The 27,301-nt window shown below is 39.4% G+C and overlaps 1 protein-coding gene across 2 annotated transcripts in view; it reads right to left on the bottom strand.

Annotated features, from left to right (window-relative positions):
• LOC110062091 (nose resistant to fluoxetine protein 6-like) overlaps positions 1-24,278 on the bottom strand; it is a 28,191-nt gene extending 3,913 nt beyond the window's left edge. Inside the window, exons 1-14 of one of the 2 annotated variants that reach the window (XM_089277778.1) lie at positions 23,495-24,278; positions 21,817-22,583; positions 20,555-21,710; positions 17,506-17,651; positions 15,024-15,108; positions 13,708-13,831; positions 11,529-11,770; positions 11,144-11,320; positions 9,849-9,942; positions 8,679-8,771; positions 7,834-8,002; positions 6,612-6,691; positions 5,200-5,316; positions 4,590-4,716 (exon numbers count right to left, since the gene is read on the bottom strand). In XM_089277778.1, coding sequence (XP_089133904.1) covers positions 4,590-4,716; positions 5,200-5,316; positions 6,612-6,691; positions 7,834-8,002; positions 8,679-8,771; positions 9,849-9,942; positions 11,144-11,320; positions 11,529-11,770; positions 13,708-13,831; positions 15,024-15,108; positions 17,506-17,651; positions 20,555-20,759 — 1,659 coding nt within the window. In that variant the 5' untranslated portion in view covers positions 20,760-21,710; positions 21,817-22,583; positions 23,495-24,278. The remainder of the gene's footprint in view (positions 1-4,589; positions 4,717-5,199; positions 5,317-6,611; positions 6,692-7,833; positions 8,003-8,678; positions 8,772-9,848; positions 9,943-11,143; positions 11,321-11,528; positions 11,771-13,707; positions 13,832-15,023; positions 15,109-17,505; positions 17,652-20,554; positions 21,711-21,816; positions 22,584-23,494) is intronic. The other variant, XM_089277779.1, reaches the window with a different exon arrangement.
• Positions 24,279-27,301: the final 3,023 nt, after the last annotated feature.

Genomic DNA, 27,301 nt, shown 5'->3' with positions numbered 1-27,301 from the left:
CCAATGAGCTCGTTGTTCTAGGCTATTCCATCACAGGCAGTCAGTAATTCTGCTCGTAAATATTAACTACTTAAAACTTCAGGTAGTTTTCACTACAAGGTGTTACACGATAATACAGATAGACAGGTGGTTACCATAGTTATTGGACTTTCACTTAACTGCTAACTGTTGGCTTTTTTATAGTTATGAATATCGGCAAATTCTCCCCTTACACGTTGGCGCTCTGAAAAAATTCTAAGTGTCGCCCACAGTTCAAATGCCTTTCCTGGAAAACGTTTTGTCCAGTGGACGTTAATACATTAAGAACACTTTTACCGCAGGCTATAATCTATTCATCGCTAGTTCAGCTTCGCGTGCAGATCATTACCTGACTTTCGATCAAACTTAGTTTTCTATCGAGCCATTCGAACGCCACCAAAAAGGGTAGACCAAACATATGCATGCGAAGTACGCGTGTGAACGCACTGCTCTGATCTTTGATTACTACTAGTATATCAAATAAAGATCAATAGATGGTTTCACTTTGTACACTTTGTATTACAAGCCCTTTTTTCCAAATCAAATTTACTGTCATGATCGCAGATAATAAGTAATGAAATAACAAATTCTCCTCAACTTTGCTTTGATTTGCTTTGTTTACAAGGATGCTACATACATCAACAGTGAAGGAATGATTGGTATTGTTCAGACTTGGGAAGCACTCATACATTGGAATCAGGGCTCTTGCCAAATTCTTACGGATGCAAAGTTTATAGGGTTATAGGACCGTTCTATTTAGAAATTTAATAGAAATTTAACCAGAACATAATGTAGGACAAAGAAACAACCTGAGGACCGGCTCACTTGTTCAGTTCATCTAACTATTTCACTGTTTTCCAGGAGTTGATTTAATTTTTAGCATCTGTAGCATGAAGAAAAGGGAAAAAACTGAAGACGTAACCTAACACGGTTTTTGGCACATTTGAAGCACAAAACCTCAGCTGGACATTGCCATTGTGGGTACTGAAAAATACTATACTCTAGCTTGAGAGTTCTTGTACTTGTTCTGCTTCCTCTTCTTCTTTGGAGATTTAGGTTCTTTTTGGGTTCTTTCTCAGAGGCCTCTTCCAAACTTTTATCAAGAAACTAACGTTTGCGAATCTCTGCAATTCTTTGCTTTTCTCGACCTCGGTAATCTTTTTGGTGAGTTTCTCTGCCTGTGTTGTGGCGGTGTCTATCATGAGTTGTGCAGTGTCTGCCTTGCCGTTCTTGTTGATGGAGTCCTTTAGCTTTACAATTCCGTCTCCTATGCTGCTATCTTGTTCACTTAAGTTTGCTTTTGCAAGAAGAGCGGTTTATTTTTGCTTTCATGTCCTCCATTTACCCCTTTGACCTGCTCTTATCAGCAGCTTCAGCTCTCTCAGCGTTTCTTGCCCTTCTTTCTCTTTCTTCTTCTTCTTTAGCCTCAAATTTTGTTTGGTAGACGGAATATGCTGGTCTTGAGGAAGGCTTATATTCGTTTCGCAGACCAACGGGTTCATTTTCGTCAGTTTTAATTTGTTAGCTTAAGCAAGAAGTAATATTTCTTGCAATGATTCTTTCTTCAGCTTTAAGTGCTAATGCTAAAAATATAGAATGTTTAAGCAAGCAACCGGAACGATGATCCTGCTGGTATACGTTGGATCAATAGTGATCTAATCGGCTTTACATATAAAATGAAGAATACAAAAGCAAAAACCGACACAACGTAGAGTGTTTTTTTGAAGGTGTACTATATTTCGGCTGGCCAAACCAGCCTTCTTCAGGTATGATGGAAGATTTTACATTGGTGCGTGTTTTTATGTAGCCGATATTTACGTAATACCGGAAATACGCAAAAGTAATAGATAGTGTAAATTGAAGATAAGCATACGGTAAAATAAAATAACATGATAAAAGAACATAATAAAAGAAAAGAAATGGAAACAAGCCTTTATAGGATTATAGAACACACTTGACACCCTGCATGAGAAATTATCCTTGACCCTGAATCTTGAGATCTACTGCTCAAGTCCAATAAATATGTAGCCTTATTGCGTTCGTAGAACGCAGTTCAACTGCAGACGTGAGTCAAGTTACATGGGACGGTTCACCATGGATCTTGCGACACCGATTTGGCCGCCCCGCAGCAGAGGCGAAAACGAATGACACCATCGCCGAACCATGTGCTGTACATTTCGTGTCCATGTACTTTTCGTGTCCATTAGCAACGTCATTCTTGTTCTCTTTTGTGGCTGCTTTCGTTGTTTTGGACGTTTTGGAGTCTTCTTTGAACTGGTTTTTCACTCTGATTACATTCGGCAAAAAAGTAAATGCAGTCCCAATGCAGACTAGAGTGTTATTTTGGCCGTGTAAACAAGATGATTTGGTTTTTAGATCGTTCGCGATCGCATGTTTGTTGTTTTGATTCTGGACCGTGGGTGGCCTCTTTTGTCAGGATGCGATATGACGTGCTTTCGTTACATAACTGGGACAACAATTATTTATTCTTTTCACGACTTTAAAATCGCTTTGGCTTTGGGATGTTAACCGTGGGAACAGCAATATTTCACTGGCTATATTTTTAGTACATTAAACAAATTTTGTTGACTTAAATTACTTAGTTCCAGTGGCCAAAACTAGTTCAGTATTCAACGAAGTACTCTGAAGCCAAGATTTGTAAGAGTAAGCCAGAACTAAGGAACAGCAATGTAAATGCTGAGTATTTCTATTCATCAGCTGAAATATTCGAATCAGTTGCCAGTTGCATAGAGTTTGTTTACGATAAACGACGGATAAAGCGGCACGTGAGCGCAAATGCTAGCTGATATTCGTGCTTCCAGCTTAGAATACTAGATGTAACACAAGTTTACTTTTAAAAATTAGCCTTTCTGCTTAAAAATGGCCAGTAAAATGAGATTCTAGCATGAATTTTGAGGGCAAATGTCCTCTCAAACTTGTGACTTACCGAAACTGGAGCCGTCACTCAACGTGTCAAAAATAAAGCAAGGAAATCAAAATACAGCCGAACCTCTATTAAGCGGCCAAAATCCCGGAAAAAATTGTCCGCTATACACTGTACTAAAAAACTCTATTCAACCTCTATTCTTGCCGTCCCAAAGGTGATTTTGTTTTGTTTTATATACCTCCAAGAAGCGGCCAGCTGTCTCGTCCCCCAGAGTGGCTGCTTTTTAGAGGTTTGACTGTAATCTACAGAAAAATAGCGGACTTTGTCATTATGTTACATCTGTCTATAAAACTTAAGCTGTTCACAAAGATAATGATTTCAGCAACAGACCGCTATTTAAGTTAATCACCTGCGTAGAAAACGAACTCACTCATAATCTTCGATACTACTAATATGTAGGATCTAAAGAGCCCCCATACCACCGGATGAGTGATTCCCAGCCAGAATCCTCTAACATACAAACTAAAGTTTCTTTATGCGCCCCTCCCCCCCCTTCCACGTCTCTGGCTTCTATTTCCTTTATGCTCCCCCAAATTGTTACCCGAGAAAATGGCTGTCCCCCGCCACGTTCCAAATCCTCATAGCCCTTCCACCTCATAAATTATGTATGCTCCCGAAACGAATCGCTGGATTCTTGACTGCTTATCGTAATGGATTTATCTAATGCCCTGAGACAGAAAACTGAGGGCGTTTATTATGGACAGGTGCTTATGTGTTTACAGCATAAGCATTTTAACGCTGCTAATAAATTCGTTGGTTATGTACTAATAGAACAGTCTCTTCTTGTCTGCATATTCTCGACAGGTAATAAGACTATTCAACATCTTTTTTTCCAGGCTTTCCTATGTGTCCTCTGTGTTGTACTACCGGTAGCAGGATATTTTCTGTGCTACAGGTCTACAATTGCTACTGTGTAGTAATTGCTTCACGTTCCCTCTCCCTCCAGTAGCATAAACAAAAACTGTACATTCATCAGGAGATGTGTTTTCTTCAAATAAAATGTTCATGATGCTAAAGCTTACTAAGAATGCTTAATCCACTCTGAAAATATCAGCGCAACATGTGCAGTTAAGAACTTATGTATGGTTCATGACTTGTGGCTCCTACTGACTTTAGTCATTGGTGACAACCTGTTGACCTACCACGAAGCTTACCAGCTATAATAGGATTTTTCTAAATGCATGAGACTATTTTTGAGCAGATTTGGACAAGCTTGGACGTGATAATTAATCTCTTTGTTCAAGTGGTACACTTGGCAATGCAATTTAGAGTATACACTGACCCTTGGGCCTAGATGTGGCGTGTTCTGTAATTAAACTTATAAACTCACTTCAGCCTTTGAGGCTAATGGAAACTATTCACAGAAGACAAAAGCAGGGAATACCAAATATGCACGAGAACAGTTTCTTTTGCAGACATGCTAAATGTACTAAATACGCACATTTTGGCATTGAGAAGTTATTGCATGACACAAGAAGCTCATGAATATGAGACTAAACCTACACTTTCAAAAAATGTAATGGTATTTTAGGAAAGGACCACTCGCATTAAGTACATGCAAACACAATTTTAATCGATATCAGATGCAGTATTAAGCACCTAAGGAGTTAAACAATCTTGTTACCTTGGTGCGTAGCCTCCAGTCCTTTGAGTGAATAAGTATGTAACCCAACACCATGCCAACAAGGTACGGAGCAATGCGACAATAGGGCTTTTCATATGCGAGAGATCCGACATTAACACCATGAGGCCTGCAATAAAATATCACAATTGCTCACGACTTCCTTATGGCGCTAAGATAAAATTTATGCTGAGCAATATAAATAATACATTCTTAAACACTGGCATTGGATAACAAAAACGATGGTAAAATTAGTAATAAAACAACTGACGTGAAAGAAGCTTCGATGAACCCTACCTACAGAATTTTTTAAACTTTGCCAACAGTTGCGTCTTATCATGCTCATCAAGAGTTGATAATACAAAAAAATTTCACCATGTTTTTGAATTATAAGCCCCTAAAACTGTAATTTAGGGTGTTTTAGGTCATACTGTTGCTATGGTAACCTATTGCGTTACGAAAGTGATAACAACGTGTTCATCGATGATTGGGCAGTTTTTGATACCATGATTGTAGCATCAAGTGATAAAGAGTGGTTATAACGACCCATCAAAATCTAAGTGCTGGAAACTGTTTTGAGCGGCCTTTACAAGGGTAGAAAAGTACATCTTACTGTTCTGCTAGACTTGCGGGTTCCGCGATATCATAATGAGCAACAAGGATTGCTGTTGTGATAAAACTGATACTCATCAACACACCAACAATAACAAGCAGTCCTCGCAGGCGAAACCTAGAAACAAAGACCAAGCTGAAATAATACACACAAAAGAAAGACAACACTTCAAATGACCACAAGTCAGTATGGCTAATCAAATGGTCACGAGTCAGATTAGGAAATAATTTTACGCACGTTTTGTCAAAATTATAACAATTGAAAAAAATTAATTGTTTGAATTTTGACAAAACTCAAGTGAAATTATTTCTTAATTTCACAGGTCGAGTATACTATTTGATTACCTTTTAACCACATGGGTGACAAATTACACGTACCGAGAAATTTCGAGCCAACAACAATTTTGTAATTTCACATGTGAAATTATAAATTAATAACGGTAATAGGACTGAGTGGAGTCCAATTCGGTCTGTAATCATACGAGTGATTAACAGAATCGGACGACCGCGAAGCGGGAGTCCGATTTGTTAATCACGAGTATGATTACAGACTGAATTGGACGACACGATGTCCTGTTACCAATTAATCAAAACTATGTCAAAATTCGAGAAACGAACAAACCATCGATTGAGCGCAGAACGATTAAACGTCGTTATGAATGCTGAAAAACACGGCAGTTTACTCAACAAAGTGCACCGCAACAGCGCGCGCAAAATGACGCGTACTGTCCAATTACAAGCATGACGCGTACGCTGTCCAATTAATGCTCCAATCGGGCTGCTGATAGCCAATCACGCTCGAGAATTTTGTTATAGTTTTGATTAACGTTGAAATTTTGTGCCAAAATTGAGGAGTAATTTGTCACCTTGGATCACGGGTTCATGTCAAGTTAACTTTTCGTTATCAGGGCCGGGTTTTTCGGAAGCCCATTAAAGCTAACCGAGGGTTAAAAGTAACTGAAGTCTACATTTTTGTTGTATGCAAACGTTTTTCACTGCTTTTGTTTTGTGCAGTTTGAGATTATTCAGACTAAAAACAGAAGGCCAAATAGTCTACAGAAAATCTCACTGCAAAGTTTCAAAACTCAAACCAAAATTGCCGCTTATCCTGGGTAAGCTTAATCGGGCTTTGAACAACCCAGCCTCCGCTTTTAGGCTTGGATAAATCTCTATATTACCAGAAATCGACCAATCAGAGCATTTCTTTTAATAATATTTCTTTCGCGTGCACCTTTAAACATACTTTCACAGCTAAAAATAGGGGCGATTCGTCACCAAAACCCTACGTGAGACCAGAATCCTTGATTTATACCCTTAGGCGAGACGACGAGCATCGCCGACCTTTTCATATTGGAGTACTCCCTGAGCTCCCTTTTCGCCTTTCCACCCCACCCCCCCCCCCCTTCCCTATACCTGTATGCTGTGAAGAGGATAGCAGGTGCAATGATGTAGAACTGCATGTCATTAGCTAGGTACCAGGTCCAGCCCATACACTGTAGAGAGAACATAAAATCATATCCTATTTGTAAAACACAAGTTGTTAGTATAAGTTGTACTACACAAGACCGTAGCTACAATTTTTGTAACGGGACGAAATGAAGCGAGTTTCTGGGAAGTGTGTGAGAGGGGGGAGGGGGCATGCTATCCTCAAAAAAGTTTGAAATCTAAAGGCTCCAATTTGCTACGGGGGACGGTGCCAACTGCCCTCTTAGCCCCTCCGCCAGCTTTTGTCTTGCTACAATAGGCCCTTTCGTCTTTTAGTAATTTCTATATTTATCCATACTTAGAATTTAAAAAAAAACTACTGGTATAGTTTTTTTCAGTTTGATAACATTAACTCAAGAACATTAACTATCTAAGCCTTGAAGAGTACTTTCTATATGGCTAGCTCAGTGAACGGGAAAGATGAACCATATCATGCGTTGTGATTGGCTACCCGAGAGGGCAAGATGGCGCTATCTTGCCCGCTTGGGATTATGCGCTGTGTCCCGAGCCAATCTTCTTTTTAGTGTTTTTTTTCTACAATAAAAAATTCTTGAGTAAGCTTCTTCGGTCAAGATAGCTAGATATTGGTCTTTTTTTTCTTGGCCTGTTAATGGACCTCTGCTTCGTCTTAGGCCATAAACGCACGGAAGAAATTGGCCAATATCGGCATCTTGACCTCGCGCTTGGTCAATAAGCCATACATCTGTATCAACTTTATTGTTTGCACGATAAAGCAGAATATCTGCATCACATGATTAAGCCACCGTTGATCTCTTCCTTGACATCCGTATAAATTTTCATAGCAGTAGATTGTCAGGTAACTAGAAATAGAAACAAGTTTCCCTTTTACAAGCCATGTGGTGCTGTCCGAACATATCGCCCCGGAGTTTTTATTGCACCTTTCTTATGAGTTTATATAAGTTAATTTCGGTCTAAGCAATCTGTTGCATGACATGCTGTAATTGTGACGTCAAGCTCACGACATTATTCCATGCCTCTTATCGTTCCTCAACTTCTTGCTCCCAACACATGTCTTTCTTGTATGTTTAATCGTTCCTAATGTCCTGTAATCAAGCAACGGTTATTCAAAAGTATTACGTGAATTAATATTCAACCTTCGTTTTTCATTTTAGATAAGTGTTAATCTCACCTGTGCATCAAAAGAAGTTGGATAAAAATTGTTGATGTACAATAGATTTGTCCACCAGTATTTTCTGCACTGGTATGCGAACTTCTCTGGATGCCACAAAGGACCCTCACCAAGAAATCTTAACAGCTTGTCCAGAAACAGCAAAACAAACATGTAAGTTGGAGTTAACCTGTTTACAAACAGAGACAGATTTATGATAAAAAATATGGGCTTACAAAATGATGTATGAAGTTATTTTGAATTGAATCAGGTATAATCAACTCAGACTAGGGTAAAACCTGTATTAAGCTAATTCGGATAAAGTTGAAAACGTATCCTTTTTTCTCCGGTTTGGCGTTATATTATATTCAGGGTTATCGATGAGAATTAACAGAGAACACCGTTTTAGACAAGATCCAGTAGACTGGCACGTGATGGGAGGACAATTTTGTTCACGAAGTCGTTATTCCTGGAGAATGGAGTAAGAACTTTAATACATCAAGTAATTTCTTAAATGTGCACATGTTATCCCATTCATTCGAGCTCGAGGTAACGTTTCATTTTCAACTGTATCCGGATTAGTGTGGAGGTGGGCCTAAAAGCAAGAAGAAATACTGTTATGTATCTATTCTGAGAACCTTCAAAGCTTTTTCTGAATCCGCACTTGCGATAAAATTCTTTCTTCCTCCTTTATTTTCACTGATGCCAACTGGCTGCCTGGTTCCGCTAGCCCCTATGGTTATTCCAGGCAGCTGATTTTTATCGTTGGTATCTTTGTAGATTTTGTATTATACTGTGAGAGAGTACAAATAAAGATTCTTGTTGTTGTTGTTGTTGTTGAAATCGCTTACTGAAGTAAAATTTACCTCCAAAAACGATGAAAATAGTACTTGAAGAGTGGAAGTTTTCCATTTTTCTTCTCCATATGAGGCAGCCACAAATAAGCAACTAAGAGACCACTGTTGATAACGTTAAAATAATAAAAGAAATTACATGGGGTAGGAAGTTAGTGGATTGACGACTTTGGCAGACCAAGAATCGGTTTCATACAAAAGCATCAAAATCAACATCCAATTATAGAGATATTGTTTGCCTGAGAAAATAACTTCATTGAGATTTTCGAGGAGCAGACATGTTTTTTTGTCAATTTTAAATTTCCACTCAGTCCAAACAATGCGCGCGAGTTCCTAGTTTTCTCAGTCATACACCGTGAAATCCCACGTTAAAGCCCTGGACTTATATAAGTTCATAGGGGGTTTTTGGGCGGGCTTTTAAACGGGGGGGCTTATATCCGGGGGGTTATATAAGCGAAATGTAAAGAATGTTTCCGAACGACGAGATAAAACGTCTCTGAGAAACGAATTAAAGCTAACATACCATTACATTTAGCTATTACATTTATAATACATTTATAAAACGCAAAAGGAACGCACTTATACATTAGATGGGCTTATTTCCGGGGGCCATATGTCCAGAAGAATATCTTTGTCAGCAAATAGGAGGGCTTATATCCGGGGGGGGGAGGGCTTATAACCGAAGGAGCTTTATCGTGGGTTTGACAGTAATAAATGAGTAATTGAAAGAAGGCTCGAGCAATTAAGGATTTTCACTACTCGCGATAACTGAAAAATATTTAAAATTGCACTCGCCGCAAGGCTCGTGCAATTTTGAGAGATTTTCAGATATCACTCGTAGTGTAATCCTTAATTGCACTCACATACATACAATTACCTGTACTGGTTTTACTGGCAGAATTGTAGGTAATAAAATTGTGATCCAATTCTTATTAAGCGGTCCACCATCTGTCTGTTTTTTAAAAACAAACACTGTGTCTTTTGATTAAATGTTAAAAAGATCTAAGCACGAACTAAAGAACAGTTCTGTTAGATTCCTACTTGCAGATGCGAGGGGCAGTCGGGCCCTAGAATCACAAGACTAACATGGTAACTACAAAATGAGAAACAATCGGTGATCTGGTACCAAAAATACTTAATTGTAAACAAGTTTTTGAGCTTTTTAACAGTTCTAGTAATTACCTGAGGAAAAAGAAACTGTCAACTGAATAGGTTCCATTGCCAACAGCTTGAAATGTGAAACGGTGAATAATGTCATAAAACGTCGGCAAATTGCCTGAAACAATATAAAAAAACTAAGCAAAAGGCACCTTCACTTACAGGTCATACAGCTTAACTAAGAGCTCAAAGGAGAGGAACTTGATGGTGCGTGAGTAAAAAATTAAGACTTCTAATCTATAATTTTTCTCCTTTTTTTCGCAAAATGGTAGGGAAAGTGATTTACTGAAAGAAAAACAGGGGTCACCGAACTTCCAGGATCACTAAATCCACGCAAAGTTGAAGCAGTGTCGTCCTTCGGGTTGCAAGAAGGTCTGAATCAAAGGTCTCCCTGAATACATGTCAAACAAAGCCGCGCTGCAAAACACTGCGGACAAGTTTTAAAAAAATGGACTTTCTCGTCTTCCGTGTGAAAATATCATTAGTTCAGCCGCATGTATCGCTTATTAAATAGACATTCTGTTCGAAAGGAATTGTTTTGGTGTTATAAACTTTTGCCTTCTCAACAGACGGAAACGTGACGCATTTGGAGAGCACAAATACAATGCATACTTTTGGAGAGCGCTTTATATTAATAAGCTCACATCCAAGTCAATATTGTAGAATCACACGATCAATTACGTCGTTCACCTTTTTATTGCGAAGTCCGCAAGACGGAGGACCATTGGGTTAGAATATTCGGAAAGGAACCTCAAGTAAGCGAAGTGCTAGTTCCTGATCGAAAACGTGGCCTCCAGATGTCAATATTCTCGCCAGCTGGACAAAATATAGACCCTTTTCATAAATGGCCGCCAATTTAAAATTCTCTTATGTGCATTTAAATTAGCCTCACTAAACTCGTTTGGGAGTAAAACTTCTTTTGAATTATCAACTCAAAAACGAGGTTAGTCAGGCTAATTTTAATACTTACAAAAGAATTTATAATTGGCAGCCATTTCTGAAAAGGGTCTATGACGACATACTAAAAGACCTTAACATAAATCTGTTACACCTTTCCATTGTTAATTTCGTGTAGGGGAAGCTGAGGGCGCATAGGTGAGGCAAGTGACCCCATGAAAATACTACGAAAGATTTCAACCAGGGTTCCAAGACACTTGCCAGACACTTACCCAATGACTTTGAAAGGCAATCAATTTCTAAAGCAAAATTTCAGTGTTTGTAATGATCCTCCTGAGGATGTCTTTTGTACACATTTTTTGCATTAGTTTGATGGTTTAGAATCCTGTTAGCATAATTTGCTGATAGCCCTGAGTACTCACTGATCGTGACGGGTATCCTTCGTGAAAAATCGTAGGTATGCCCCAGGATGACCCACCACATGCTTAGCACTCTCATACCATTCATTGAAGAGATGACCCTGGGTGGCACCTTGGTATCCATAATACGGTTTGTGTTTTGAATTAAGGAGAAACACAAGAAGAAGCGTACTACCACATCTGTGTCAAAACAAACGAAACGGTAATGTTATCAGTATTACATAAATGAATTGTTCCTTCCATTTAACTGGAGATGACAATCTCCCTCAGCAAATTTGTCAGCCTGGGCTTAAATTCTAAAATGCCTAATATTCAGAACCCTCAGAGCATGACTTGATTCAGTAGAGCCGAACCAATGAAAGATGGCTCAACTCCATGGCATACTCACTTGGTAAAACTGGTTCCTGTTGATGGCTTGTACATTCTTTAAGATTGACCTCAGGGGAGGGTCGGAGTAAACTTATTCTTTCGGCATCAGGAATACTCTGGTCTGTCGCTGTGGAAACACCTCTGATTGACATGAATTCGTCGTTTGCGTTGAGAGGTGAGGAGTTCGACTTTGCAAAGCTAACAGCAATGTCGACAATCGTCCCAACAAGGCATAGGTACATGATTACACCACACAAGACCCTGTACAAATTGACAATACAATGAATATGACGGGTTTAAAAGTATTCCTTTAAACATTGTTTACAAGTAAATGTAGAAATTTCGTCATTGGCACGGTATTTTTGAACGCAACTCAACAACGTTGGAATGTAATTTATCCTTTCATAAGGACCTAGGGAGGGATACAGCAAATCTCGTAACATCGTTTGAGGATGGTTGTAAGGAACTTACAATTCCAGCGGTATTCGTACTCGCCGACATCGACAATGTAAGACCACAGGGTGGTTTGTGACAAACATGTAATTAAGACGGAATCCACCAGAAGTTCGAGTAACGAGTGGACAAAAACCAAGTACCAAGATTATTTACATCGTATTGCAAACTTCTGTACGACTGTTTTAAATATCTTCTCAAAAAAAAGTCATTTTTAGCAACACAAAACGTCGAAAATGAATGTTGAACTTCGTACGAAACACTTGAAAGTACTGGTGAAATGAAACTGATGATGAAATTTTGCCTCTGTTTGCAAAAGTTCTCTGAACTTTGAAATTCATTTTCTCTCGTTCCCATGGGAAATTGTTTTCGGTGTTATTTCAGGCAATTATTCATGTATTTACCTTTAAGAAAATGTAAAAATGACTGTAAAATACTGAAAACTATTCTGGTACCAGATTCTTGTGCATACCTGAAATTGCTCGATTTTCTATCAGATTTCGTCTTAATCATTTCATAATGACCCAGGGCGGGACACAGCAAATCTCGTAACATCGATTGAGGATGGTTATAAGGAACTTACAATTCCAGGGGTAATCGTCCCGGCCGACATGGACAACGTAGGACCACAGGGCGGTTTGTTGCAAACATGTACCCAGTTGCCATTTGTTCTCTCTTAAGACGATGATGGGTATACTCGCACAGGCTACCTAAGTCTAGCAACTCCCTCGAACCACTATCATTTAAAAGTTTTGTTTTCTGATGCAGTAGCTTGATTTTCTCTGCTACACCTGTTTCTAGTTGTGGTCACAGTAATCACGTGTGTGCGCAGCAAAGCATGTAATTTACGTGTTGCGCGAGGCTGCTACCCATGCCCCCTTTTAGGGTGTTTCACCAATCCAGGACTGCTTTCCCGACATCTTGCCCACTGCTCTTAACTTAATGTTTTGATTCGTGGTTGTTTTGACAGCTCATTCTACCTTGTTATTTGACTGACCGTGAGATCGTGAGGCTCTAGTGAGTTCAAACTGTCAATCACGTGCAAAGTGGTAAATTGTTCCCCGGCAAACTTTCAACCGTGGTTAAAGAACACAGTTTCTGGTACTTTGAGGTGTTTGTAGCAGCAAAAAAAAAGAAAGAAACAAAGCAAAACAAAACGATGAAATATGCCAATTGGACAACACAAACCAGGGAAGTTGAGTATAGCTTCGTTGTTTTATTCAAAAGGTAACATTTTATATTGTTGCGCGTTTTTATCCTTCGTCATGTTAAACTCCATACAATGACTTGTAGACCGCTCAAATTCTCAGCGACCTGAAGTGCAACACAACATTGGGTACTTTAGGTAGTCACGTCCCACTCGATACGCTTACATAAATCATTAATATTTGATGGATTTCTCTAATCGTGAGTTTGGGATGCCTGTGCTTTTTCATGCCATCTCGTCGAATTCATGAAAGGTCATGAGAAAAAACGATGTTCTTCACACAACAACACTGGCCTAACACTACGATGTCGATGTAAACCATAACTATTTTATTCTCAGAAATCGCACGATTTTCCGTAATTTCTGCGATTCAGTCCGCAAAGTTAGATTCGCTGTAACACAAGTCTTGCTGCTTGCTTGCGTGATGTATGTGAAAATAACCTCTCATGTGTGGAATTTAATAAATACACATGCACGTAGGACCATTTATAAACATTGGCCAGATACTTTGCAAGGAAGTTTTAAGTTCTGTACTTACAAAGTCGTGATTACTCCGGTTGTGTACTCTGACGTCTTGTTACAGAAAACAGGTTTAGAGGCAGCATCATCGAATGTGTGTGGGATAAGCTTGAACACTGTGCTATCAAATTCTTGATTAACTCCTGGTAGAGATGAATGCAACAGGCCAGACATAGAGTAGATTGTTAAACAAATACCTTAGCATAGGAAATTAATGAACGTCTGTATATCAGGAGTTTTAAGTTCAAACAAATAGAAGTGACAATTATTAGTAAAGTTAAATTTATGTCAATGAGAAGGAAAACTTTCGTGACGAAGGAAATTGACGCGCAAAGATATCACTTTTGTGCTAAGAACAACCAAAATAAAGTAGACAAGACAACAGAGTAGAACGGGGGCAGATCAGCTGCGGTAATTTGCGAAAATAAAGTCACTGAACAGAGGACACCATTTAGAAAACGTATCGACTCTGGAGAAGTGAAAAAATTAAAATTGATATTCCTCAGCATAGCATTCAGTTAAATAAAAAAGCAAAATTTTCGTTCCATCATTACCATGCACCCTGGTAAACAGGCAAGGATTCCAAAAACGACAAACTATAACGAAAAACGTGAGGTATCTGTTTTGCCCTGGTTACCAAATTCGCGCTAAGCCAATCAGAAGCCGTGTCTACTGTTCTGATATCCTGCGATATCAAGTCACCGACCTGATATTGTTACAATATCATGCTCTCAAATGTGGGCACGGTAAATACTTAATCACACCTTTTTGGTTTGTTTCGGCGGTATATCGAGCTCGTTTAGTGTCGTTGACGAACCATGGCTCCATCAAACTCAGCTCGTATGCTGCCGAAGTGTCAAAAAAAAAAAGGCCGTCGAAACCCTTCTAATTTTGAAGTCTGTTTTATTTCACTCGAGCTTGGTTTAAACAAAGACGTTGACAAGTATTCTTTACTCCAAGTACACTTTTCGTAGCGGAATAAACATAAGATTTCGAATTTTGCTGTCTTTGGCCGGTCACGGTAACACGCGCGGGATGTCTGTGTGGAAAAGGTGCACAATTATAAACGTGATTTGAGAGAGAGGAAATAAATATCATTTACCGGCTTGGGGTCGGTCCTTACAGTGAAAAACTGTGACCTTGGACTTGAAAATGCTTTCAAGACCTCAGTCACAGTTTTTCATTATGCGGATCTCCCAGACCTCCAGGCCGGCAAATGAGATATATCTGGGCTCCTGCAGATGTATATATTTCCAAGGAGTTTGCCTTATCAGTTTCATAAGCAAGTTCCAGCTTCGATCATCCACGTCAATTTCTGCGCAGATATAAATGTACCTGAGAAGATATCTTGTACAGCGTTGGTCACATCCTCTTCACTGCACTGTTTAGGTGCACAGATCCCCCAAAGAATGGAATAATCCTGTGGAAAAAAAAGAAACAATCAAAACAAAATGGTCAAAAGAATAAAGAAGTTGGGTCGCAGACGACACAGCCTTTTTCCAAGTTTGTCATTTTCAATCTGTCTTAATAGTTCTGTTTGGTGCTTTTCTACCTTGGAAAACTTTTATTTCGAATTTCCTCCGGTTTGAAAGAAGACTTAAAAAGACTTTAAAATATCGCGAGATAGTCACATGTGCAGTAGTTCTAATCCTGGAAGTAGAAAAGCCTGAATAACCTTAGTTTACAGTGGCGGATCCAGACCTTGAGCTAAGGGGATGGGGGTGGGGGAGGGGGAGGTTTGCTTGCGTGTCGGCTTTTTTTCCTTCTGCGATTTTTTGTTTTAAAGGGGGCCCGAGTTTCCCGGGCCCCTCCCCTAGATCGGCTACTGGTTTATGTCATATGAAGTGACAAGCAGTCTATAACTAAGCTCGTGGATGGAATTAATGCCAGTCGGAAGTTGTAGGCTACTCCTTAGCCTGAGACCTGCCAATCTAGCGTCCAGTGCACTAATCATTGATACGAGCATAGCAATACTGCAATGGTCGGAAAAGTCAGGATTCTACTGTTTGCAAACTTAATTATTGTGTCCTGATGACAAACCATTCACAACGTTTTTGCATTGCAATATAAGACTAGAAGCTCAAAGAGCTCATAATTAGTTCGCCAGTTTCAACACGCTAAGGCCGCCTTTTTTGGCACGAAAGGCATTACGTAGCACAGCAAAACATTTGGACAAGGGGTCATGCAAGTCCCATGAAGTCTAAAGCGTGCATAAGTACAGCCCAGCAGCAGAAGAATTTTGGTTATTTCCTAACATGCTTGTAACATGCTTGCAACTACGTGATCATAAATAAACTTGTCCCTTCATTATATTATTTATTACCCCCGAAGAAGGCTTCTCTTAATAGCCGAAACGTTGGGTTTTTTTAAGATTTTTAATAGCTTTTCTCACCAAGTGTAACATTTTTATATTTATCATGTTTGTAATTTTTACCGAATTGTTCCTTCCATTTGCCTGAACTTAAATATCTCCAATGAACACGGTCATTAATTTCCTATTCTACATGTCTAGAGAAATTTTGTTCCAACTGCCTTGTAAATATTTCTTTTAGAATGTAATAATAAACTTAAATGGGACCACAAGAAATCAATTTCACACTAAATAGAATCTATGAATCTGCCGGATTGGAAAGCGGTCACGCGAGTCATGCAAGTGGTTTGCGTCATGTATTGCCAAAAACAGCAGGTTGTTGAAATGTCTCGAATTGCAGTTCTTTCTCGTTACCAATGTCTAATTTTGGTTCTAGTGAAATGTTTGGAGAAACACACAAAAAGAGGACCTCTGATATAGAGGTCGTCTTTTTTTTTCTTCAGACACCTATTTCACTGTCTCAAACGAGAGAGTTGTTTCACAGTTACAAAATAGTCTTGGCGATTTTGCTTAGTCACAAACGCTTCAAGTTGCTTGATATCGCCACAGGCAAGTCACTAGTCACAAGGGCAAGTCACTAGCAACAAATGGTTTTCTACAATTATTTTCCTTGTCCTTCGCCTAGTTCATAAATCAGATTTTAAGTTTGGTACTTGCTACACGCAAGAAAGTACTACATGTATGTACTTGACCGAGTGGGACGGCCGGAAGGAAAATATTTCGCTCGAGGTCAGGAGGTACGGACCGAGCGCTGTGGCCCTCACTCAGTCAATGACCATTCTATCATATGACCAGTTCCTTGTGAACTTCCACGTTTGTGAGGGGTGCTGACCTTCTTTCTATGCTTTCGGGTTAAGTTGGCAATTGAAGTAGTCCGGCATCGGATACCAGGATAGTAAAAAGAAGTCGTCAGAATGTTCACTTTCATCACTCATTTTAAAGAAAACATTTTTTTTAGCAACAAAAGTGTTTTGCATTAACTCACATCGATTTTGCAGGGCGGGTGCGGCCCTCATACGGGACCTTTATTCTTATCGTTTCCAAGGAAAAGCTAGCGCGCGAGGCCGTACTGTTCATATGATCAATTAACATTACTGCCATTGTAGCAGTTTGAGATGAAATTAATAATTGTTTGTATCTGTCACCAATTATTGCTTCTTTGGCATTTCGTATCATGTGTTGTTGAACTGCTAACACACGAAAATAATCAGTGGTAGTGGTGACTCGTTATTCTACATTATGTAATCCAAACAAGTTGTCAGTTAAGAGGAACTTTCATTTGAAATATAACTAACATGATCATGAACAAAAAACGCTCAACTTAGACTGATAACATACCACTCATCTGCGGGCAGTGAGTAACCCATTGTAAAAAATGCTCAAATACGAAAATAGTAATTCGGTTCAATTATAACGAAAACCAATAACAGTCCATTCATTACTAACCTGACTGACATCAAGAGCAGAAACTGCGAAAAAAGCCAAGCAATAATGAGCATCAACCATAAACTTAGTGCACTGACTGTAGGATCCAAACCAGCCAACATGTCCTAGACGAAGTCCACTTTGAGGTTTACCAATAGCATCCAGATCTGAAGAAATGTTAATCAAGATTAGACATTAGACCATGTCTTTGCCAGACCAGGTTTAATGTACAATAAATGTAATCCACTGTGGAGATCAAGCAACACTAATTTGACGAAAGATTACCTTATCTCCGAAAGAGAAGTCGTAGTTGAAGATTTAAATCCGCTTGTAAATACAGTTTATTTTTATTTATTTTTTTTTTTTTTCCTCTCCAACTTCTTAGCGGTCCGGAATCCCAAATCCTTGAGTCTCATTAGCTAATCACGCGCGCTTCAGCGGTCCGGGTTTTCTCATCCGGACCCCGAGTACGGACCGCTCCGAAATTCCCAGATTTGGCAACTTTTCAAACTTTTTGTTACACCGTAAAACAACGCAAAATGTAAGCATTCAACAATTTGGCAACTTTTCAAGCTTTTTTTAACGCTTTTTGTGCCCAAAATCTCAAACGCATACGTACGCCAGACTTGAACTGATCGACTTTAATTAAAACTCAACACAAAAGTTGGTTTCAAAGCAACACCGTAGGTTTGTAGTCCAGAGGAATCCGGCCGTATTGTGGCTCACGAAAACGCGCACTTTGCCTATAAAAATTACGAAACAAGGAGCTCAAAGCTTGCGGATGAAACTGCGAAATGCTGGGTTGAATTTGAAAGGAGCTACAGTTATTTACGGCTTGCAGCCGCTTGCAGCAAGATTGCCCGAACTAGCGTAAAAGTTAGAAAGACTGAACTGCTCCCAATGGTTCTACTCCGGGCACAGAAGAGAATTTCAGAGCAAGATTTGAACTGACCACTCGTCGGTTCACTTCGCTGAGATGACCAGAGCACGAGCCGAGCATTACTACGCTGCATGTAAGTGTTGTTTGAGCAATCGAGCATTTTTACAAAAATAAAGCTTCTTATCATAAACAGAGACAGCTCAATTGTTGTTTTCTGTCGTTGTTTTACTTCTTAAGTATAATTTCTACCTTCGTATCAAATATAATGTCTTTTATCGACGTATTGTTAGGTTGAGAATTTGTTTATTTCGCTACGTGTTCTGTCGGCGGGAATCTAGCAAAACTTGTTATTTTAACACGGAGCGATCCTATAAAAGGCAGGGACACGCCCCCCTCTGGGGCACTTTGTTGGCTTTTTCGTGCAATGGTGGAAAGCCGAAGTAACAGTCTCATAACATAGAAGTCGTGGAGAAATAGCGTTTTTTTTTTCTTTAAAACAACGGAGTCATTTACGTAAAGTAATGTAAGGTAAATAATAAAAATACAGTGAAAATAAAACTTATATTAACTCTTTCATGCCTTTGGAAGAACAAAAACGATGGATTATCTTCGTCACTTCACGGAACATTCAAATTTCGCCGCTAAAATAACAAAGCTGATGCCTGCGATCAACGGGCTATCTCATTTATCTCAGCATGCCGAGAACGAAAATAAATCTCGTAAGAGGTGATTTTGGTTAGCCTGTGAACACAGATGGATTTTCGTTGGATATTTAAAATTATTCAGATTTACGAGCGTTATGATGGTGCAAACAAAATGCAAATTAAACAAGGCTGGGGTTTTCCTCAAACTGTTCTATATTCAGAGCAAAGAAATTGGAAATAAAAAGTACTACGAAGAAACAGGCGAACTTGAAAAATGGCAAAGTGAGATTTCGGAATATTGGAATATTGACGTTAGAAAAGAGAAGGAAAACTCATGACTGAATGCAACAGAAACAAAAACATTTTTGCGTTCGTAAAAGGCCGACTGAATTTTAGTAGCAAGAATACAACAGCAGTCAATCTTCACCTTACGGGATCTCTTTTAGATAACTGGGTGAAGAATAACCATATTACCGTAGATATGATATATTACCTCGCGGTCTGCTTGTATCTGTTTTTTTTTTTTACGAGTTTAGTTTCCAGACTTATTTCTCAACTGCGTTAATCCTCGAAGGAGCAAAAACACTCTGGGATCAAAAGAACTAGACAAGGCATTTCATAAATTTGAGTGAACAGCTCGAATTCATACGATAGGCTTTCGCGAGAAAATTATGAAGTTGAAATTAAAAGAGTCAAACTCTTCTCCTGAAGCTATCGTTTATTTAGTTCAAAAGGCATTGCTTACTTGTAAAATAAAACAGAAAATGACTCCCGTCGCTCTCCAGAATTTTGTGGCAACGCGCTAAAATTAGACCTGAGTGAATAAGCCAATCAAATGGGAGCATTGGTCGTCTGTTGGGATTTGTGATTGGCAGGCTGAACACCTCAGCCTCGTTATATAGGATCGCTTCGTGTTTTACTACAGTTTTAACACTGCTGTTGCTAACAATGGTCTCCGTGAGCCATATTTAAGCCAGACAAATAGCTCGTTTCCATTGCGTTTGTCTGAGACACAGGGGATGTGAAAATTTGGGTCAAATTTGTCAAAATTCCGAGGCAAAAATTTGAAAGCCGGCTTACCGCCATCAACCCGTGCTCTGTTCTCTGATAAAGCGCGCTGTTTCAGCCAATCAGGGCACGCGTTATATGGAAACTTTCTTATAATTGACAAATAAAGGAGCCTAAGCCGTGTATTACACTGTGATAAAACACGACCGGCATTTGAGAACACGAGGAAAATGTAGAAAACACGAACCGTAGGCGAGTGTTTTCTACATTTCTCGAGTGTTCTCAAATGTCCAGAGTGTTTTATCACAGTGTAATACATGGCTGAGGATTCTTCATTTGCTTTATGACAATTTTTCACGCGCAAAACAATAAAACACGCTGTTTCTTTGTTTTATACTCGGACAAAACATGGGTTTTTGACCAATCAGAGCGCGTGCAGGGTCCTGTCTATATTATAAAAGAAAATAAAGATTATAACGTCCGCGCTAACCTAATTTTAATGTCACATGTACAGAAGAATAAACTAGAAAATACTCACAAAGGACTAGTTCACTTGTGCTGAGCTTCTCCACAGTTTCTTTGCACTGCTTGCCGACATTCGCGAAAGTAACATTTGGAAGCTTCGGAAATGGAAAGCCAAAGTGCTGTGCGATCTGAGCGTAGTTTTTGGAAAGTAATCCAGGAGATGCAGTTGAAGATGTTGGAATTAGACAAAACACCAAGAAAACTGCAACGCCCGCCATATTACACAACTGTTTCTTGAGAGTGGCGAGACTGGACTTTTAAACTCTTGACGGTCAAAACCCCATGACAGTCAGTCAGTCAAACCCTTGTGACGGCCACATCGGTGGAACACGTGAAGGTTGTGTCTGTGATGTCCCCGTGACACCAGAAGTAACATAACCAGACAATAGTCAAGTACACTGACATGTCTTCTGGGTCTTTTAATTTCCATATCTTCTTGCAAAGTGTGCAATTGATTGAAACTGACTCCTTTTTTGGGGGGAGGGCGTGGAATTGACTTTCCAGGCTAATGTCCTAATCATTCATTTTTTCACAATTGAACCTCTACTAACTGCCACTTTTCTTAGTTGTCCCGGGGATCGAACACTCTACAGATGACCTCTCTACAACTGCCACCAACACAAAATAGTAACGGACTCTAAAGCACATCTCAACTGCCAAAATAGCATCTCCAAAACAACGACTTAATTGTTGGGTTCACACTAAACACTAAGTCTGTCAAGCTAAGTCATCCTAAGTCTGCTTAAGCGTTCAGACATATATAAAGAAGACAAATTCTTTCCGTGCAAAACTGCCATCATTAGCGATAACAATCACAGATACGGTAATGTCTTAAAGTAATGTCTTAAATTTTTTTTAAGGTAGTCACGATCACGATTTTAGCGACGAGACTGAGATCAAAATGAGACCGAGAAGATGTGAAATCGCTGTAATTGCGACTGTTGTCTGTTTGTTACATTTACATAGGTTGGTCAGTCAAATAACTTTACAAAATTTATGTTCCTTCGGGGATGATGAATGAATGATGGAAGATTTTATCCAAAAAAACACAAAGCCTGCTTTTTCTGACCGCCGTACTTTTGAGTGTTCACCGAAGACGAGGTAATTTTCGACACATAGGTAGAAGAGCGTGGGCCTGGCCAAGATCGCAGAGCTGGTTTGATGTAAACCTAACAGATATTTTGGGAAATCGGTGAGGAAGATCATAAGAAAAAAACGTGACACTACGTAAGCCAACAAAAATAAAAATGAACGAAAACAAACCACGCAACTTACGTTGGATATGCCAGTGAAAAGTCCCAATCGTACTTGTGTTGCATGTCTTCAAACGTGTTGACCTTTCGGTGACACATGTTCCGTCGATGAAAGGTCGCGGAACTTGATCCGGTCTGCTCGCAAAATCTAAAGTGCTACATGTGTTTAGTGCACGATCACGCCATGTTCAAGCTACTGGTGACTGAAGAGTCAACTACACTGTATCAATGTATGAAGTGTTACCAGCTGAGAATGATTTAGCCAGTTCTTCATTCCCACGAGATTAAGCAAACTTCGTTCAAGAAGCCACAAGGGTCCACAAACAAACTTACTACTATTCTTAGTAAAATGTATGAACGCTAAGCTCGATTACCAGCCGCTGTTCGGGAAAGGAACCCGCGCTCCTCCCCCGAACTGAGAAGGAACGTAGACCGGACTCGAGAAAGCGGCGGAAATCGAGCCTATATGAACGCTCACTCAAGCAGACATTCGTTGACAGCTTCAATACAAAAGAAATTTTGTCAACTTGGTTTTCACGTTTTGTTTTGTTTACGTTTTTGCGGTGTTCCAATGTGGCCGTTGAGAGATTCGACCTCTGGGATCGACTGGGATGACTATGTTGTTATTTTTCCCTATTTCTCACAGACATTTAGGCTTCAAGAAAAAGCCCCGACCGTGTAGTAATAAGCCCTCCGGTCCAGCGATGTCAAAAGTCCGACCATCCGTTACAATGCCGGAATCGTGAACATGGCTCGGAACGTTCGACTTCTGCATCATCAGAACAACGGCTAAATTCATTTTATTTGAAAAAAAAAATACAAAAAACAAATATAATATAATATAATATAATATAATATAATATAATATAATCTACCTCGTGTACTCTTAACAGAGTCCATACCATGCCTATACAAGCCTTTGAAGTCGCTGCAAATGGGTCGAACGAGCCAAACAAAGCTAAATTAGAGCTTACATTGATCATTTGGTTCGCCGCGGCACTAATTTAGACAGGCTTAACCTCTGCGATTTCACCTAAATGACCTCACTATGTCTTTACTATGGGTTAAATTAGCCAGTCACGCTAACAAGAGCATGGTAAGCAGCGGAATCGGTTATTTACCTCTATATTTCAGCCAAAAAGTAGCCGTTACGTGACATTTCATCTCAATATCTGACCGGATTCGCAAAAACGTAGCCATAGAATTTGACTTGTCACTGATAATCTTGCTACAATTCTGTCCCAGAGCTAGCTTTCCACGAGGCTTATCGTAGCTCAAATAGCAGCAAATAACTCTCCTGTATGCCTTTTGAGGCCAGGAAGACTAAATTCACCGTCTTTTCGTTGAATCATGAATTGTACAATTTAATTAAGAGTGCTTTTAACATGAAATTGGAGTCTAAATCAACACGAACGTACAGATATCAAAACCGCGGCGGAGAGCCAATCTATTGCTTTCTAAAGGCCTGCATCGTTCTAAATGGACTGAACAAGAGCTTCCTACATCGAGAATCGATTGAAATTCAGACAAACTAGGCCATGGTTAGCAGTAAGCGAACACTCAACATGTTGTCGTTACGTCAATTATCGCCCGGAAGCCACGCAAATAAATTTCTTCCGCGCTAGCGAATCACAGACAGTTCTGATACTTAGCTAGGCCGAGAACGCCTAAAATTGATAAAACAAGGAAATTCTACTCACGATCAGCGCTTGAACTCATGTTCTTCTCTCTCCTCGTGGCCATGTTTTGCTGGCAAATAGCAATGTCCCGGATGTACTTCAATTTTGTCGAGCGCGGAATGGCACATCCAGATTTCAACAGATTTTTTTTTTTCGAAGTCTTTAGCTACATCAAAGTTCAAAGCAAATGACGCCAACAGCAGCTAGAAATGTCTAGTCCACTGCATGTCTAAGCCCTAAATTGATGTGGCTAAAGAGTTTTGCTGTCTAAAGCAAGCACAACATTATCGCCACAGAGCAAACGGCCTTCTGTTACGGGACTAAATGTGACCCGTACAGTTTACACATCTCCTCAGGCCCGCCTCACGCACGATAATGGACGACGCTTACTAGCAAATCGTTAGACTTGGGCCTTCATTGGACTTAATGATGTCCTCGGGCAGACTTCCTTTAGACAGCAAATACAGAACGCTAATCGGTCGCTCCTTGTCAGAGTGGCAGGTTTCTTTTACAGGTCACAGGTCACAGGTCACAGGTCACAATCAAAACACTCAGTAAATTTCGCGATGTAACAATTACTGAGATTCCCGAGAGGTTTATCGATGTTTCCATGCAACAAACCCTAACTAAAAATGTTTTACTTTATAATTTTAATGAAAACAACAACAACAACAAAAAAACATCATAAAACAGATGCATACAAGTGCGTCCCAAGTGCAACTATAAGAGCTCTTTCTTGAAAAAAAAAAGCGCGTAGGGGAAATCATTTGTAGCACTGAAATTAAAAAAAAAATTGATCCAAAGAAAGCTAAGACTTATAACTGTTGAAAACATAAATTGTTTTTAGCCTTTCAATATAATATGAAAACCAAAGAGGCTTACACTGATCCGTGAATTATGCATCTACTTACGCGTGATTTGTGAACCAACGACTTTTGCGGGAATAATTGTTCACTTTTTTTGGAGATTTTAGCGTCATTAAAGCTCGTAAACTACACCAAACTAGATGTAAAACCTGTCCATTCCACGCGACTGAGAACTAACCACAGCGACAGTGAACCAGGAGGACCTAGAATCTAGTCTGTCACGATGTGTCACACATGCACACGGCATTTCGATGCATCAAAATGGAGGGTTCTGTATGTTTTGCGAAACGTGGATAGAATTTGTATTTTTATGTAACACATGATTTAGCCTTTGCATTTTTACGTGAAAAGTGATTTTTTTCTGTTAACGTGAAGTTGCTTTCGAATTTTTTGTGATGCGTGAAAAGGCGATTACTTATGCGTGAAATTGTTTTCAGAGTAGGTATAGGGGACCCTCTTGTTTCTGTTTAGTACATACTCGTTGTATAGATTTAAAAAATATATATATAGAAATAAAACTATCATAAGGAATTATCTTATTACGATAAAATATATTAACACTATACGTTTGAAAGCTATATTTCAACCCATTTCGTATATATACCACCCCTAGAAATTTTTTCATTAAAATTATAGAGTAAAACATTTTTATTTAGGGTTTGTTGCATGGAAACATCGATAAACCTCTCGGGAATCTCAGTAATTGTTACATCGCGAAATTTACTCAGTGTTGATTGTGACCTGTGACCTGTGACCTGTGACCTGTGACCTGTGAAAGAAACCTGCCGTTGTCAGAGTCACCGCGCGAACTGAATAGATCGTTTTCACGTGACGTCATCAAATTCCAAAATCCAAAACTAAAGAGCCACGAAAATTTTTATCCTCATAAGGCATAAGGGGATCTAAACTTAAATCTGTTTACAACGTTTCAGCTCAATAGTGTGCTTGGTTTAGAAACCAGTGCCGTTTGAAGTTCAGAGTTATGTCGGTGCGTGACATACCACTCCGATCGCGTTTGTGGAGAAATGTACACTTATCTAATGATTTTTAGCCTTTTTAGGAGTTAAAGTGTTAGGAAAAGTGCTTGTGTAAATGTTTGTTGGTTCAGTTCAGATAATTAGTCACCTAGATAGCCAAAGTAAGTTCCAGATGTTTGCACTATTTTCCGACCGCCATGTTGGTGGAGTACAGAGCTCCTCCAACATGGCGGCTCCATACTGGGCTCTGTAAATTTGCGCAAAACATTTCGACGAATATCTGGAGTTTGGGAAAACGCAGAGACCCAAAAATTGGAGAAGTGTCTCCTTTACCTGTCTCCTATAATATCAAAATTTCTTGACTTTATCCACTGAATAGTTTTCGATTTATTTTTTTGTTGCGTAACAGAGAAAACCGTCTATTCAGACGAGTGTAGCCTGGGCTAAAATTCACGCAAATTGAAAAGGGGGTTGGGGGGTGGGGGGGGGGATGATCGATAAATGATGAAAAAAAATACCTAACTAAATGAAACATGCGGCAGGGAGTTTCTACATTCCATGCTAGGTAAGATTTACAAGTTGTTGTCATAGCGAAAGCAGAAAAAAAAAAAAAAAAAAAAGGAAAAAAAACAACTACATCAAAAAACACTTGATTCAGTCTTTAACACCGTTTTCATAAATTCAGACATATATATATATATGTATATGTTAATGTACATGAACGGGACTTGGTAAAAGTTACTCAGAAGAACTAAAGAGCTAATGTAGCTGAGTAGCAGAAATGAGCGTTAAAATATGGTTATGAATAAATATAACTAAGAGACCGGGCATTATTTATCGCCTGGGGGGTGGGGGGTCGGAGGATTTTGGGGGGATAATTTGATTTTTAGGATAACAGAAGGGGGATCAGTCATAATTAACTGAGAGCCCAAAAGGGAGGAACTGCTAGATGCCCATACAGACTTGTTGGGAGGCTATTTGGCACTCTAAAAAGTAACTTTGCAGTTTCCAAGCACTTGGAATGGTTAGATTGCTGGTATGTTAACTGACATCAATTACAGGATTCTCGGTAGAATGGCGGAATTCCACCGGATGTAAAAGCGACTGTAGCCGTCTGTTCCGGTTATTGAAATTTGCATACATATAACAATAAATTAAGACTTACAGACTGAGACGTTTGAAGAGGAAAGTATTATTTAAAAAGGTGAAACTGCACTACTTGCTACGTCTAATTTTATGATCATATACAATTCATTTTCCGTAACACTTTGCCCCCCAAAACGCATGAAATTGCATGTTAATATCTTTGGCAAACTACAATTTCAAAATTTTCCGGCGGTGAATGTTCCCCCGGCCCCCTAGGTTAGATTGGCCCCTCGGGCCTCGTTTTACGCCGCCTGTTACGCCTTATTGGATGCCTGTGAAAACTTCTGCTACGAACCCTGATCTGATATCGGAATCCAGACTAGCAAAAGACACGGATATCAAGAGACTGCACCATGGCGGCTTCATTATACTGTAAGTGCATCACAACTAGAAATATTACTTTCACACGTCGAAAGGTGAATATGTGTGCGAAGACATGGGTGGATCACGAAATTTATCAATAGTTATAAGGGGGATGACTTCAATAACACAACATTTAAAGGGGGGATCAGCTAAATGTAACTGTCTTTAGCCGAAACTCCTCCGGATCCTTCCCCCCTCCCCCGCCGGTCCCAAAAAGGCCAGAAAGCTATGGATATTAGATTACGGAATAAAGTGGAATAGGCTTTCTTTTTGCTCAGAAACCAACGTCGTCATTGGTTTTTATGTTAGGCCATATATTCTATTTTTTTTTTAAAGTGGAAAAAAGACTGCTGAAACATATTTTGTTGTTTTAATACGCGACCAATTCTTTCAGAGATACTGTGAACATATGGGAAAATTATAAAGCCATTCCACGATGGCTTAATAGCCAGCCCGATATGACGAAATCCTGGTAA

This window comes from Orbicella faveolata, unplaced genomic scaffold (assembly GCF_042242905.1).
Source record: "Orbicella faveolata isolate gen_17 unplaced genomic scaffold, um_ofav_v1 contig_46, whole genome shotgun sequence".
Taxonomy (NCBI): Eukaryota; Metazoa; Cnidaria; class Anthozoa; order Scleractinia; family Merulinidae; genus Orbicella; species Orbicella faveolata.
This window is presented reverse-complemented; position numbering and strand designations above follow the sequence as displayed.